The 15,803-nt window shown below is 41.4% G+C and overlaps 1 protein-coding gene across 1 annotated transcript in view; it reads left to right on the top strand.

The window, feature by feature from the left end:
* The window catches only part of SDK2 (sidekick cell adhesion molecule 2), a 186,716-nt gene extending 176,553 nt beyond the window's left edge, over window positions 1-10,163 (top strand). Inside the window, 3 exon segments of the mRNA XM_032208636.1 lie at window positions 1,212-1,350; window positions 1,463-1,610; window positions 8,410-10,163. Of these exon segments, the coding sequence (XP_032064527.1) occupies window positions 1,212-1,350; window positions 1,463-1,610; window positions 8,410-8,763 (641 nt within the window). The 3' untranslated portion in view covers window positions 8,764-10,163.
* Window positions 10,164-15,803: the final 5,640 nt, after the last annotated feature.

Raw genomic sequence — 15,803 nt, 5'->3', positions numbered from 1 at the left:
GATAAATAATATCCATCAGATACCAAACCATTGCATTTTGCCCCAGTTGCAGTACCTGGGTTGCCTTCAAATGCAAGATTCAAGATGTTAGCATTTCTGTCAGCAAAATGCTGTGTAAAATTATCTCAGTGATTACACAGGAGTTCTCCCTGTTAAACCCATCCCTAATAGGGAATTAGCAATCCTAATCAAAGCCATTGACTTTGTGACCATATTATCCAATCCCATTTAACTACATTCCTGAACCTCTTCTGTGATGAACACTGCATTCTTCTAAAGATAAGTCACACGTAAAAAGTTTGCTGTAGGTGACCTGAATGCTTTAGAATTTAGCTTTAAAAAATCCTCAAGCAATTCTTAACATAGCCAATGAAGTTTGCACTCACCTATCAGTTTTTCCCCTCTTCCTGCAAAAACTTTCCTAAAGCAGAAACTACTCTGTGTGAATTCACCATTCTTCTGTTGCTTTGTATGAAATCCATTGTATACCACAGAGCAACATCTCCACTGCCTGGCTCTAGTGCTCCATAATTTTGGTCGTAGTTCTCTGAGAGGCCAGGAGCAAAAGTTACTATGGATTGACTCTTTAAAATAGCTATGGAAAGCTTTTATTGCTGGGATGGGATCTTTCCTCAAATCCCCTTATGGGCAAGGTAAATGCTAGGAATCCCAAAAGGGCTCAGCACCCATATTTCAGGATTGGGAATATTGAGAGACAATTAATGGTTTGGGTTTAATTAGGAAGTTAATGTTGATTCCCTTTTTTAAAAAAGTATTTGAACTAAATCCTTAATTCCATTTAGCAAATTCCTATTTACTCGAATTGCCCTATATTATTCCCGTGTAGGATCAAGAAGAGGTAAACAATAAGAAATAGTGTGAGAATTCTATTCAAATTATAGTACAAAATGTTGTCCTGGGTGCAAAGTATGTATGAACAATGTAAGGAAATGGTGCCTTACGCTGTGTTAACGGGGACATTGATCTCCCTCGCTCAGCATAAAGGATCCAAGGGCAACTCATGGAGGGGAGCTAGGTCTTGTTTTTCCGCTGATGACTCACAATTAAAAAAATCAAGAAAGTTCAGGACAAACTTCTGAAATTTGTTCTTTGGGAGAGAAAGGAGCTTGGCAGAAGCTTCTTTCTGTGCTCTAAAAAAATACTCCAAAATAGTAACAGCTTCTGTTCTTGCTTCCCTCTGCCCATTTTAGGGAGCAACTCCAAGTCAAATGCACTGAGCCATGGTGAAATGGTCAGCCTGGATGAGAGCAGCTTCCCTGCTCTAGAACTGAACAATCGCCGCATGTCAGTAAAAAATTCCTTCTGCAGGAAGAACGGGATATATACAAGGTACCAAAGGCTTCCAACCTCGTGAGAAGAAGTGGGAGGGGGGGTAAGCAAATCTGGGAGCGGCCGCTTGCTCTCTCATTCAAAATAGACTTCCTTTTGAATGATATCTCAGAGTTTCTGTGTCTCTCCCAAGGTCCCCACCACGGCCCAGCCCAGGCTCACTGCACTACTCAGATGAAGATGTCACCAAGTACAATGACCTAATTCCAGCCGAGAGCAGCAGCCTTACCGAGAAGCCTTCAGAAATCTCTGATTCACAAGTAAGTGAGGCTGGAAGGGGAGAAGCTTTGGGATGCAATACCAGAGAGAGTCTTAGGAATGTCACAAAGCCCATTTTAAGTGGACTGAGCACATGCATTCCAAACTGAACTTACAGGGATCTTAAGAGGCATAAGGTAAAGGTTCCCCTCACACATAAGTGCTAGTCATTCCCAATTTTAGAGGGCGGTGCTCATCTCTGTTTCAAAGCTGAAAAGCCAGCACTGTCCGAAGGCATCTCCGTGGTCATGTGGCCAGCATGACTAAAAACTGAAGGCACACGGAATACTGTTACCTTCCCACCAAATGTGGTCTCTATTTTTCTACTTACATTTTTTACATGATTTCAAACTGCTAGGTTGGCAGAATCTGGGACAAGTAACAGGAGCTCGCTCCATTACGCGGCACTAGGGATTCGAACCGCTGAACTGCCGACCTTTCTGATCAAAAAGGTCCATGTCCCCTTAAGGGGTATAAAGACACCCCCAAAACAAACTTTTGCCATAGGTGATAACCCCCACCCCACCCCTGCTGAATTGTGACAAAATGATATGATCAGAGAATTACATTGGACACAACAAGTGTTTCACTTCACTGACTTCCCTGCGCTTGCCCCAACTGAAGTAGTCTACTAGATTTATTGCTAGAAGAAGTCTGGTTCTCTGTGACCAGAAAATAGCTTTTAATAGATTGGATTGTTCGAATAGAGAAGCTTGGTAATTTACCCACTAGAAAAAATTATTTCCACCAGCTTTTCCACACAAAGTAACTCTGATGGTTCTTATTGTTCTGTGATCAGTTTCCTCCAAAACTAGTGACTCAGCTGGTATAGTTTTGACTAGATTCTAACTCTGCATTCTATCTCTCTCCATCTGCAGCCCTGCTTAAATACTAGATTTCCTTATCTCAAGTTTTCACAGCTCTCGTGTAGATTTACTCTGAGGGTTGGTTATGCTCAAGGGTAAAACAGATGTCTGTTTGTTTTGTATGGTTTTTACCACAGCACATGCCAAAAAGCTGGGTGCCAGCAAGGGCTGTTTAATACAGATTGATGAAGCCCAAAACAAGCCAGACATTAGATTTAGAGATTCGTTTTAAGGAATGGAACGCTGTGAAACAAATGGGTGTTTTTAAAAAGTGTTCATTTCCAGTTGCCCTCCACCAGGTACATATGCACTCTTGGTTCACTTGTCCAGGATACCGTTGAGAGTGCTGTTTGTTAAGTAGGTTTCTCTAAAAATCACAAGTTCTATATACAGGAGGCTAATCAGAGAAAGAAGTCAGCCATTTCCCTAGTTCAGGGGTTGGCAACCTTAAACACTCAAAGAGCCATTTGGATCCGTTTCTCACATAAAATAAAACATCGGAAGCCACAAAACCTAAAAGGGGTCAAAAAGCTCAATAAATTGTGTGCCTGTGGGTGTTGCACATTGACAGTTGTGACATATAATTTGAGTGACAGGGAGCCTCAGCAGAGGGATGAAAGAGGGGGTTGATGACCCCTGCCCTAGTTCCTGGGCGAGGGGCTTATTGGACATCAACCTGCCTGTTTCAGTCCTGAGTATGAATTGTATAATATTTTAATCAGGGGTGAAATTCAGCAGGTTCTGACCAGTTCTGGAGAACTGGTAGCGGAAATTTTGATTAGTTCAGAGAACCGGCAAATACCACCTCTGGCTGGCCCCAGGAGCGGGGAGGGAATGGGGATTTTACAGTATCCTTCCCCTGTCATGCCCACCAAGTCACGCCCACAGAACTGGTAGTAAAAAAAAAAATGATTTTCACCACTGATTTTAATCATACATACTTCCTTTCCCCTTAAGAGTCCAGACTGATGTTTACAAGAGTAAGCATGCAGTGTCATTGCAGCAAGCATCTAGCTTTAAAAAACTAAAACATGGAACTGTTTTAATACTAGGATTAAAATGTTCCTTGAGTTGCTGATGTATGTTCTACGCATCCTTCTGGGGAAAGGAATGGTGATCAGCAGAGGCAGCTGAGTACCAAGGGAGGAGTACAGGGACATCTGTCTCAAAAACTCAGGACACAGGCCGTCTTACAGCCAGGCCTTTCTTTTCCTTGCACTGTTACCAATGGCGACAGGCATAGCAATTCAGAGGCTAACAGGAGTTGGCAACCCTGGCAGGCTGTGGCAAAACGGTTCCTTTGTCCTGTTTTGTGTAAGAACAGAATCTTTGCCAAACGGCCTGGCCCTCAACTAGCCCTCCTCACCTCCCAAGGGCAATTAGCAGAGAGAACTGCTAGGACAGACAAATACCCATGCCAGAAGTACATCTAGGTGCAAATTTCTCCACACATATTCTTCCCGGATATCATAGCTAAATATCCTTGGAGCTATCAGCAAAGCTCTGGAAGGAGCTTTTTATAAAGGCATTGGTCTCCAGTTTATTCAGATTAACAAAAATATGTCACAGTGTCTGAATTGTAGTGTTGGGGGGGGGGGGGAAACCAGCCCAGACAAAAAGAACAATTTTCCAGCAAGATTCCAGAATTGCTGGCTAAAATCAAGGAGTTTCTTCATGAAAAATAATCCCTTAATCCTGTACAGAGATTCTAGCGACCATGCTGGCAAATGTTTAGCTATTAGTGAATTGAGTTTAGACAGTTACTGTCTACAGAAATTCTTATCTCCCAAAGACAGATATGAATGTCAGACTTAACCATGTCAATAGGAACAAGCTTTGTACATATAAAGACTGCGCTCTGAAATAAGCTTACTTAAATTCAAATCTTACTGAACTTGTAGCATTTTCTTTTAGGGCACGCAGTGAAAGGGATTTGAAGAGGAAAAGATGATTTGGAGTCAGGTCTGTTGCACCTGTCAGCCCCTTCTTAAATTAATTCCTAATCTTTGGGAGTGGCCTGTGAGCCCAGGAGAAGATCCAGCTTCTATCAGAACGTGCTAGTATTAGTGTCCTGTCTGCCCTCCATCACCTTTCAAATCCAGATCACTGAACTGTGCACACTTCTATTTCTGTTCTTTACATTAGGTTTGGCTTCAGCAAATTCCTCACGATGTCAGAGAGCATCTGTGAAAGAATCTGAAAACGCTAAAGTGCTGCGGGATTTCCTGGGGGCAATTTACCATATTTTTTGGAGTATAAGATGCACCTTTTCCCGTCAAAAAAGAGAGTGAAAATCTGAGTGCATCTTATACACTGAATACAGCATTTGTGGCCTCCCGAAACCCCTCCTCCTTTGCAAAAATGGCTGTGCATTGCCTTTAGGAGGCTTCCAGAGTGCTCTTGGGGGCTGGGGAGGGCAGAAATGGGTGAAAAAGGCCCCCCAACCTCCAGGAGCACTCTATAAGCCTCTTAAAGGCTATGCATGCCCTTTTTTTTGACAAAAAATGGTTTTGGGAGGTCTGCAGAGTGCAAAAACTTTTTTTTGAATTTGCCTCAACATCTTGGTACATCTTATACTCCGAAAAATACGGTATGTTGCAGAAAGCACAGTTGTACTGATTTAGCATGATCCTTGATGTAGACGAACCACATAAGTGCTCCTAGAATTATAACCATAATGGAGCCTACCCATTTACAGTCATGAATTATGATGGATGTAAATCAGGTTGGTCGTGTGACCAACTTGATCTTACAACCTTTATTGTGGCAGTCATGAAGTGAATGCTGTGGTCTTTAAGACAATGCCATGGTCGTTAAGCGAACCCATCGAAGCCTCTATGGCTGATGTTACCAGAAAATTGAAAATAAATTGCCTTTATTGGCAAAACCATGAAAATGTGCTCATGTGCCTGCAGGATACTGCAAATGTATATAAATGCAGTTCGGTTGCTAGAAACTCAAAGTGCAGTCACATGACACTTTGAATCCAGGTTATAAGTACCCTCAGGGAGATCTATTTGTAACTTCAAACAGTCGCTAAGCAATCGGTTATATGTTGAGGACTACCTGAGGTGGCCCCAAGGTAATCTGTAAAATGTAGTGTAGTAAATGTGGGGTGAAGCACATGTCATTGCTTTTAAAGGAGTGGAGAGAGGATCACAAATCCCCCGAGACTGAGGGCTACAGACTTTCATGACAAGTGCTCTAAAATTAGTGTGGCCAGACAGTTCTGTGTTTGAATGCAGACAGCCCTCTATTGAAGAGTCATATCCAAGGGCTATAGGCACAGTTAATTGCAGATTAAACAGGTACACAGGTCACCTGATCACAGTCTTTTCTATTATGAAGGAATACATTGTACCACTTTTAAAATGGTAGGTATTCTAATGCCGCACCTGTATTTAAAATTATCATATGCACTTCCTCTTTCTTTTAATAACACATAACTGGCCATCAACATATAAAAAAACCTGACTAGACACAGTATATTTTCTGTGAAATGTCATAACTACCTTCATTTTCTAAAATAAGAATATATAAAAACACATGATAGAGCAGGAGCACACTAGAAGTCGTGAATCCCCAACACTGGAAGTCTTTAAGAAGATGTTGGATAGCCATTTGTCTGAAATGGTATAGGGTTTCCTGCCTAGGCAGTGGGTTGGACTAGAAGACCTCCAAGGTCCCTTCCAACTCTGCTATTGTATTGTATTGTATTGTATTGATTGTATTGTATTGTATTGTATTGTATTGTATTGTATTGTATTGTATTGTATTGTATTGTATTGTATTGTATTGTATTGTACTAAAGTGGCTTAATGAATGATTTGCAATGCAAAAATGCCAGTTTATAATCAAAAGCTCGTTTACAGTATGATCTAGAACAGCGGTAGGATTCAAAAAAAAATTACTACTAGATCTGTGGGTGTGGCTTTGTGGGCATGATGTGGCATTGTGGGCGTGGCAGGGGAAGGATACTGCAAAATCCCCATTCCCTTCCTACCTCACTAACCTGCTTTCCAGCTCCATTCTCCTGTTCAGGGCAACAAAAGAAGATTGGCTGGGAGGCAGTGGGGCCAGCCTATTTGTCGGTTCACAGAACTACTCAAAATTTCTGCTACCGATTCTCCAGAACCTGTCAAAACTGGCTGAATACCACCTCTGATCTTCCATTTGTATTATTTCATTGTCCCGGCCATTGCTGCTTAGCTTCGGGTATCTTGGATATAAGGGGCCTGCACGTTTCCCTTCCTATCTCTCTGTTTTAGACATGGGGGAGCACAGAGTGTCTTTCTTTCTCTCTTTGCTGATCACCTTGGTTTCACTTTTCTTAATCACCTGGATTTCAAGAGCCTCTTGTCTCCCACTTCCTTCTCCCCGATGAAATTAGTGCAGATGAGTACCACCGTTGAGAAACTCTTGGGCTCTAAGCAAGCTGAAACCTGCGATTTGATCTTTTCCCTAACTGGCGGGGGGGGGGGGAGATTCTCATGAAAGATCTCTATTGTGCTTCTGCAAGCGGAGAAACTGAATTCAATTAACGAGAACAGAGGCAGAGTTGAAAGGAGGGAAATGTGCCAACTTTGCCCTGCCCTCTTCAATTCTTTATCTTTTTTCCCTCTGTAACATTCTTTAAAATACAGATGTTCTCAGAGAATAAATATTCAGTTACCAGCAGATGACTTTTAATACTAGAAAGTTCTTACTGTTGGGAAATTTATTCTTAGTTCTGAGTTGGATCGCTCTTTGATAAGTTTCCAAATATATGTGACTTCTCGCCCTGCTCTCAGGTGCTTTGGAAAATAGATGGACACCCCCCCTCATTTTTGTGATAGCCCTTTGAAGAATATGGGCAATATGGAACATTGCTATCATGTCACCCCAGTGCTTGTTTTCATTAAATTAGACATACTCAGTTCTTCATTTGTTTTAGCCTTCCGTCTCCTGAAGGCTAAACATTATCTTTGTTGCTCTTCTCTGCACTCTTTCTAGACTAGAGTCTGAACGTCTTTTTTATATTGTGGTGATCAAAACTGGATGCAGTATTCCAAGTGTGGTCTTTCCAAGGCCTCATAAAGTGGTGTTAACACTTCACATGACCTTGACCCTAATCTTCTCTTTATGCAGCCTAGGGCTGCATTGCCTTTTTTTTTTTTTGCAGCTGCAGTACACTACTAGAGCACAGCCTTCCAAATTACCATTTTAATAGACAAATGATTGCACAGTTTTCTGCAATGTTCAATGTTGAAATTGCATTGTAGGGCAGCGGGGGGGGAGGAGCAGGGAGATCCAGATTCTATTCAGTTATGGAAACTTAATAGGTGTCTTTGGACCTGTTACTCTCAGTCTAACCTGCCTCATGGACTTGTTGTTCTTTAAAGGAAAGTTGTAAGTGCGATGTAAGCTCCTGAAGGAAGGAAAGGATTTCCATTGCAATAATGAAAAGTAGACTATTCCTTCCAAACTAACCAACCGTCTGTAACTGTAAATCTACTTTAAAAAGTAAATGTAACAGTATGTATTTGATATAAAATATCCCCAAGGTAGCTAATAATCAAAGCTAATAATCAATTATAGAAAAGTATAAAAACCCAATTATAGACACGGTAATAGAAAAGTATAAAAGTATAAAATTATAGACACGGTAATAGAAAAGTATAAAAGTATAAAAGGCCAAACAAAGTTACAATGATATAGTGTTGGTTAGTATGTAGTGCTACACTACACTATATTATTTTTGTCTAGAAAAAAAAATCCATAGATAGCATAATACTGTGGAAAAGTTCTCTCTGTGTGGTTACTTCTAATTTCCAGCTTGCTTTTTTAAAAAATATCTAGAGAAATTTCACATAATTGATCTGTGTTCACAGACTGATTGATGTGTGAGAAACAGTTTTGTATTGCTCTTACCAATTTTTTCCATCTCCCTCCACAGGGAAGCGACAGTGAGTACGAAGTGGATCAGAACCATCAGAAAGCCCATTCTTTTGTCAACCATTACATCAGCGACCCAACTTATTACAACTCCTGGAGGCGCCAGCAGAAGGGCATCTCCCGGGCTCAGGCCTACAGTTATACAGAAAGTGACTCTGGGGATCCTGACCATTGCCCTCTGTCCAACAGCACCAGTACCCAACAAGGCAGCCTCTTCCGACCCAAACCCAGTAGGACTCCAACCCCACAAACTCCAGTCAATCCACCTAGTCAGCAGAGCACTCTTTACCGACCACCCAGTAGCCTTGCCCCGGGGTCCAGAGCCCCTATTGCTGGGTTTTCTTCCTTTGTTTGATGTGTCTAAAAGAAAGAAGAAGAAAAGAAAAAAGGGGGTAACAACAAACAAGGATGGATTTAATAATAACCATGACTTTTGGGTCCGGAAGTGTTACTTTTCAGAAGTAATGTGATGATGTTGGAGACAATCAGGCATCTGAGTTTGAATTCACTGACGGCTCCTGTTTCTAATATTGCACAGTGCTCCTCAAAGGAATTCATCTGTCCGCAGATGAACATCTGGAGCAAAATAGGAGATCAGCTTGTTTTTCAGGCCTATTGTTGAAAGAAAGGTGGAAGGCAACAGGGTAAAACTGGGAGCCTCGAAGCTAAGAGGACATTTGGTATTATAGTCACACCTCCCTGCAGATCAGTTTTCTAGAAAGAGAAAAAAAAATGTAAGTTGATGTTTCTCAGAATAGTTTATCGGGGTTTGATTTGTTTGTTTGTTTTGTTCTCCAACCAAAGCTTTCCTCGGAGGGGAACGGGTTAGGGCTCTGCGAGCTGTAAATAGGAGCCAGTCAAATTGCTACAGTCAATGCTCTCTATATGCTAGATGCAAGGGTGAGGCTCAAAGGACTTCTCCATGTGAATACGCTCCTGGTGGCTAGCAACTGGCCAATAAGAAGACTGCGGAGACTCGCCACAGCCACGCCAGGCCACGGCAGCAGTTGCAGGGAGCTGGAACAACTTTGAAAGGCTTCCCAGACTGATGCCTACCTTTGAATGAACTAGAGGGGGGTTAAGTGGGAGGAGCAGCAACCACACTCGGTCCACCTTCTTCCATTCACAGCCAGAGGCTATGCAGAATTTAGCTGAGCTCAACGGTGCTGACTAGACTCTGTACTGTAATCGTTTTCTTTCTGTGCATTTTGTGTGATGATGGAAGAGAGCGCATTTGAGAACGGTTGGAGAAAATTTTGCAGCGTTCAGAGGAATTGTGATACTGTCACCGGGCAACCGGTGCTCTTGGTATATCTCCTCTACTGAAAGTGGTCTTCCTCTCATATGGTGGGAGAAGTACACATCTGCATCCAACCAAGCCTCAAGACATCTACCCCCCCCCCCACATACACACATGGTTGGATGGTGTCTCCACCCCCCTGTGTCTTCTCAGATCCTTCCCCCCCTCCCCCCCATTCACTTCACTGGGCAAGGAGGAAAGAAGGAAAAGAGAGAAACCCTGGTCCAAATCAAATGCAATTTGAAGAGCCAAATACAGACAGGGCCTGTATTGGGTACGAGATGCAGATGTGCGAAACCCAATCCTGCACAGCTCCCTTTTGTATTGGATCACTTCAGGGAGCTGTTATTTGGCTTCATTGCAGTGTTTGCCCCTCTGGTTCAAAAGTAAACCTCTTTTACAGGTCCATGGAAGTGGAAAGTTTCTCCCCATATTCTTTTAAGGGTTTTTTTTTTTTTTAAATAATTATTATTCACAACCCACAAATATTAGGATGAGGAGAGGGAGTGGAACTGAATGAGGGGAAAATACATTGAAAGTTACTGTTCTCCCTTTTTTGCTTTTAAAAAAAAAATATTTTAGTGCAAGGGTCAGATAAAAGTTATTTTTGTTTCTAAGCATCTAATAGAGTATATATATACACACACACAAACACACACACACGCAAACACACACACACACATATACACACACAGAGTGCCTATTGAGTCCCAAGATCTGCAGCGGCCATATTTTTTTTCTAACAGAGTTTTGGGCCAGAGCAAGAAGTCCAGGAATAATTGGGGAAAAGGGGGAAAGAGAAAAAGGGTGACCATTCCACTTTTGTTGGATTATCTTCTTTCCTTGGCTATAGCTGTCTTCATTATATCCCCTCCACCTCACCCCATGCCTTTATTTGCACATTGTTTTCCAAGCCTGGTTTACAAAGCATTGAACTGGCACATCGGGTCCTTTTAATAAAGAATCAAACTGCAGTTTGGATGGTTTTATGGTTCTTTCACCTCTTGAACTAATCGTCTCATAACAAGCCACTCAGTGATAAAATGAAATCTATTATTTTTCCAGGAAGGATCGTAAACTTCTGCCTATTTGAAGAAGCAAAAATAATCATGGGAAAAGATCCAGGCCATCATTTGGATGCTTTGAAGCTTGGTCGCCTGATTTAATCCAAAAGATGATTTATACAAGCTCATAAGCCTAATGTGTACCATTGAAGATATTAAAACAGGCAGGACAACTATTAATTACACCAGTGTTTTTCAAATTTGGCAACTTTAAGATGTGTGGATTTCAACTCCCAGAATTCCAAAGCCAGCCAGTTTATATCTTTCTGTTCATGATAGTGGAGAGGAAGGATTTTCTGTAGCTGGAGATTGTCAAGAAATTTGAAGTCCAGATTTAGTAGCTAATTCATAGCCCTGTGACGACAAACCTATGGCACGCATGACGGAAGTGGCACACAGAGCCATCTCTCCGGGCAGGCCAGCAGTTGCACGTTGCTCTTCAGGATTCTAGCGTGCATATGTGCACCGGCCAGCTAGTCTTTGCACATGCAGGAGCACCGAAAACCAGAAGAGCAGTTCTCTGGCAAGCACACACATGCCGGAAACCGGAAGCTTAGCTTCCCAGCATGCACATTCTTGCCAGAGAACTCTTCTAGTTTCCGGTGCTCCCCACTCCCTGGACTCTCGTTTTGGCACTCGGCATCGAAAACGTTTGCCAACACTGTCATAGCCCTTCCATGTTTCCTTTAAATTTGTATTTGTATTTGTATTTATTTGGTTTGTATGCCGCCCACTCTCGGAAGACTCAGGGTGGCTTACAGGTAAAAAAAGGGAAGGGGGAGACATACAAATAATAAAAACAACATTAAAAATTCGACAACATTCATAACTTAGGATGGGGCTGGATAAATCAACAGCCCCAGGCCTGCCGGAACTGCCAGGTCTTAGTCGCTTTGCGGAAGGCCGGAAGGGTAGTAAGGGTCCGGATCTCAACGGGGAGATCGTTCCATAGGGACTCTATCAGAGTGGCTTCCTTATTTTGAACAAAAATAATCCGGTTCGATTCTAATACAACAGAGCTTCCAAAGAAACTGCATAAAGATGTTCACTAAAGGATGGAATCTACATTGTTTTCAGTGTCATTTTCTATGCAAAAAGCACCATCTCAAATCCGCTTTTTTTCCCAGCAATCAAATATTTACATTGCTAAGGATCTCCCAAGATAGATCGCCACCTAAAAAAAATAAGACAGCTACAAACTACATGTTAGTCAATCATGAGGAACTTTGGTACTACCATCCATTCAACACATAGAGTATGATTTGTTCTGATCCAAGGTGATTTCCAAGAAATTTTCAATTTACGCTTTATTAGCACACCAGTCACAGATGGGCTTAGTTAAGCCATTATAAGGGAGATTACTAAAAAAAAAAAAAAAACAGACACATAGTTGACTGCAAATAAACATCCTGAAAAAAGGGGCAAATATGAAAGATTTTAATATTGTTGCTGACCAGGAAGTGGGTTCTGCTTCAGGATGTCTTTATTTTTACCACACACAAACAGGTTTGAATGTGGCATAGAAAACTTTCCTCAAAGTAGCATTTATTTCCTGAAAAATGGCCAGATTTCATATATACATCCACAGAAAGACATGTTTGAGCATATTTTGAGGTTATTATCGGGCATAGTCTTACAGTAATATTCTACTAGCATTAAAGATCTAGTGTTCTTATTCCAAAAAAACCCCAATTATCATTGTAAATATAAAGAAGAAACCTCACTGGTGGTGTAAGGACCCATATGTTCAGATGATCCAAATAGGATTATCCTGCTTACAAATACTACGAAAGCCACAGGGGTCCCATACAAGTAAGCCACAAATGACTAACCTTTATAGCACTCTGGCAACAAATAAATGTGAATGTAACTCAGACAAGGGGTTGTTTTTTTTAAGTCTCTTGTAGAAGACTATTATCCCTTGAATGATAATTGGGGGGGGGGAATAACCCTAATAAATTGACATCATCATGTGGCACATATTGTCAGATAAATATAGAGCATTCATATGGAAATCCCTTACTAATTAATATTAAGTTTATGCTGTTGTCATACCTTTGTATGAATTTGCAGAGATAGTTCTGAAATGTTTAGGCATTCTTCATCGCTCCTTAACTTTTGAAAAGGCAGAGACCTGATTTTTTTTACAAGTTTCTTGGAAGTTGTCAATATTCCCAAGGTTAAAAGAATTAATGTATTTGTTTCTTATGCCGCTAAATTGGAGAATGTTTACATCTAGGAGCAACTTGATTGAATGGAGGAGGTTTTTCCAAATTTCATACTTGATTCATGCATTGCATGACGAGTTAGGTGTTTTTTTTCCCCTTCTAAAAAGATTTTTTTATACTCAAGCTCTGATTTAGTTCGTACAACTCTGTGTTGCAATGGTAGGTTTACATGTCACACCAAGCCAAGCCAATCATAGTAAGACTTAACATGGTATATGGATCCACTCAGTGTCTTTGGAGGAAGTCATTTAAACTGTCATTCATCACTTATATACTAATTATGGAACTGTGTGAAGGTTTTCATAATCAGCATTGCTTCTTTTCACAATCCCTTCTTATATTGATCGGGTAATCATCACTTTAAGCCATTATATCGTTTAGTTTGGGTTTAGCTGTGCATTAGGAAAATCCAATTACTGTAGGTTGGAAACTGATTTATAGCTTAATCTATGGTACAAATTCAGCCAATTGAGGTTTACCCAACCAACCACGGTTAATTAAGCTCCTTAGCACTATATATAAAATCCTATTGTAAGATAAAAGCTCGTTAGATTGTGCCTTATGTAAAAATTAACAGAGCAGCCAAAATGACAGCCAGTTTGCTGTAGTGGTTAAACAGCTAGACTAGAAACCAAGAGACTGAGTTTTAGTCATGTCTTAGACTGGGGGTGTCAAACTCACGTCATCATGGCGGTGTCACGTGACATATTGGGACTTTTCCCTTCTTCGTTAAACCAGACATGGCCAGCATGTGAAGCATCCGGCCTGCAGGCTGGGAGTTTGACAGCCCTGCCTTAGACACAAAGCCAGCTCAGTATCCTTGGGCCAGTCACTCTCTCTCAGCCCTAGGAAGGAGGCAAGAACAAGCCACTTCTGAAAAACCTCACCAAGAAAGTTGCAGGGCCTCAGTTAGGAAGTCATTGGGCATCCATACTTACCGAGTGAGTAAAGTACATGAAATAAAACATGAGAAAAGGAACGTAACACAAAACTGCTCGCTTACAAAATGATAGCCAGTGGGACATGTTTTTATTATGGTTTCATTTGTTTAACCCTTCAGCCTCTTTCTAGAAGTGGCTGTGACTTCCTAAGGAAGCTATGTCAGCAATTCCAATCCGATGGATTGAAGGGCACTCTTCCCCCAACAACACCAACAGCAGGGTTAACAAGAGTTACTGAGAGGGCAAGGTGATCAGCTGGCGCCCTGCAGCCTGAGATTTAATTACCTATTGATGCGAGAATGAGAACGAAGCCACTGGCTTGGATAATGTAGCTGTTCACTTGAAAGAGATTAGCCCAGTGCTGGGGAAGAGGTAATAAAGGCTGCTCTTCAGCAGCTGCTTGGCTGACTGGCAATTAATTGGCAAGCCTGAAGCCTATTAAAGAGAAGCCCATTAAAAACATCACTCTCTCTGTCCTTCTAAGGAGATGCAAAGTTGGTTACGGTATGCTTTCTTTTCCAAGCCGATGATGCTGAGGTTAATTGTAAGGAGACTGAGTTGTAACCATCTGTAGGGAAGAACAGCAGAGAGATTGGCAGTGTTGCTAGACACATCTTGTCTATATTATGCAGAAATTGTGGCTTTCCAAATGTTGCTCTCGGACAATTTCTACCCTGTCGCCTTCAATTTTGCATTTAGCTGAAGGGCAGTAGAGTCTATATTGAGGCCAAAGACCACATGCCCTTTTTAGAGATACTAGTGTTTGTAAAATCTGATGACTACATCCCCCCCCCTTTCTTTTCTACATTTATATTGTCCTTCCCCAGCTTGCTGCCTGCCATTAGCATGTTAGTTCTTCCATGCCTCTTGAAAGTGTCAATTCATCTCATCAAGAAGTGAAGCAGAAGGTGGCTAATGCCATGTTATGTCAAGCTACAATTAATTACAGGCTACAGTGGAGACACACGATGGTAATTGTATCCATTTGATTTCTCACCAATTTAAGCCTCTTGAAGAAAGACATGAAAATGCTCAAGGTCATGTCTGGCTTAGGGAGGATGGTGAAGAGCCTCTTAGAGTGATCTGAATCCTAGACTCTCAAATTGTCTCTCCCTAATTCTTCAACTATGATTCATATTTATTCATTCGTGAATTTAGAAAGGAACGATCCAAATGAACAGTGACGAGAGATCCAAGATAACATCACGGAAGTTGCTGGAAAGTACCCTCTTTCCCTGAAAATAAGACCTCCCCGGATAATAAGCCCAATCAGGCTTTTCAGCGCATACGCTAAAATAAGCCCTCCCCCTGAAAATAAACCCTCCCCGAAAATATTGCAACACAGCAGCAGCCATGAGGTGACCATGCTCACCGCCTCCTGCACCTCAAAAATAATAAGACCTCCCTGAAAATAAGGCCAAGTGCTTATTGTGGGGGTCAAAAGAAAATAAGACCCTGTCTTATTTTTGGGGAAACACGGTATGTGTCATGCCAAAAAGCAAAGAGAAAAAACAAGTGACTATGTGATGACACCATCAAAATAGCTGATCAGCAAAGAATGGCCAAAGCAAAGGTAATAAGGATGAAGTTTAAAAGCTGAATGCAATTTTCTAACATGAAGCCAGAAAAGGCAAAAATAGGCAGAGAAAGGAGCAGTGTCAACATCTGGAAGGAGCTAATAGGAAGGGACATACTATGGTCATGTTTGCTGTAGTGAAAATGATGAGCTGCATCTTTTCAGCATGGCAAGGAACTCTTAAAAACCACAGCAGGAATGTATTAAGTGACCAGCAGAAGATCAAGTACAGATGGAAAGAATATACAGAAGGACTCTATAACAGTTTGACTTACCATCAAGATGA

This window comes from Thamnophis elegans, chromosome 2 (assembly GCF_009769535.1).
Source record: "Thamnophis elegans isolate rThaEle1 chromosome 2, rThaEle1.pri, whole genome shotgun sequence".
Taxonomy (NCBI): domain Eukaryota; kingdom Metazoa; phylum Chordata; class Lepidosauria; order Squamata; family Colubridae; genus Thamnophis; species Thamnophis elegans.
The sequence above is the reverse complement of the archived record's forward strand: the minus strand, read 5'-3'. Positions and strand labels throughout refer to the sequence as shown.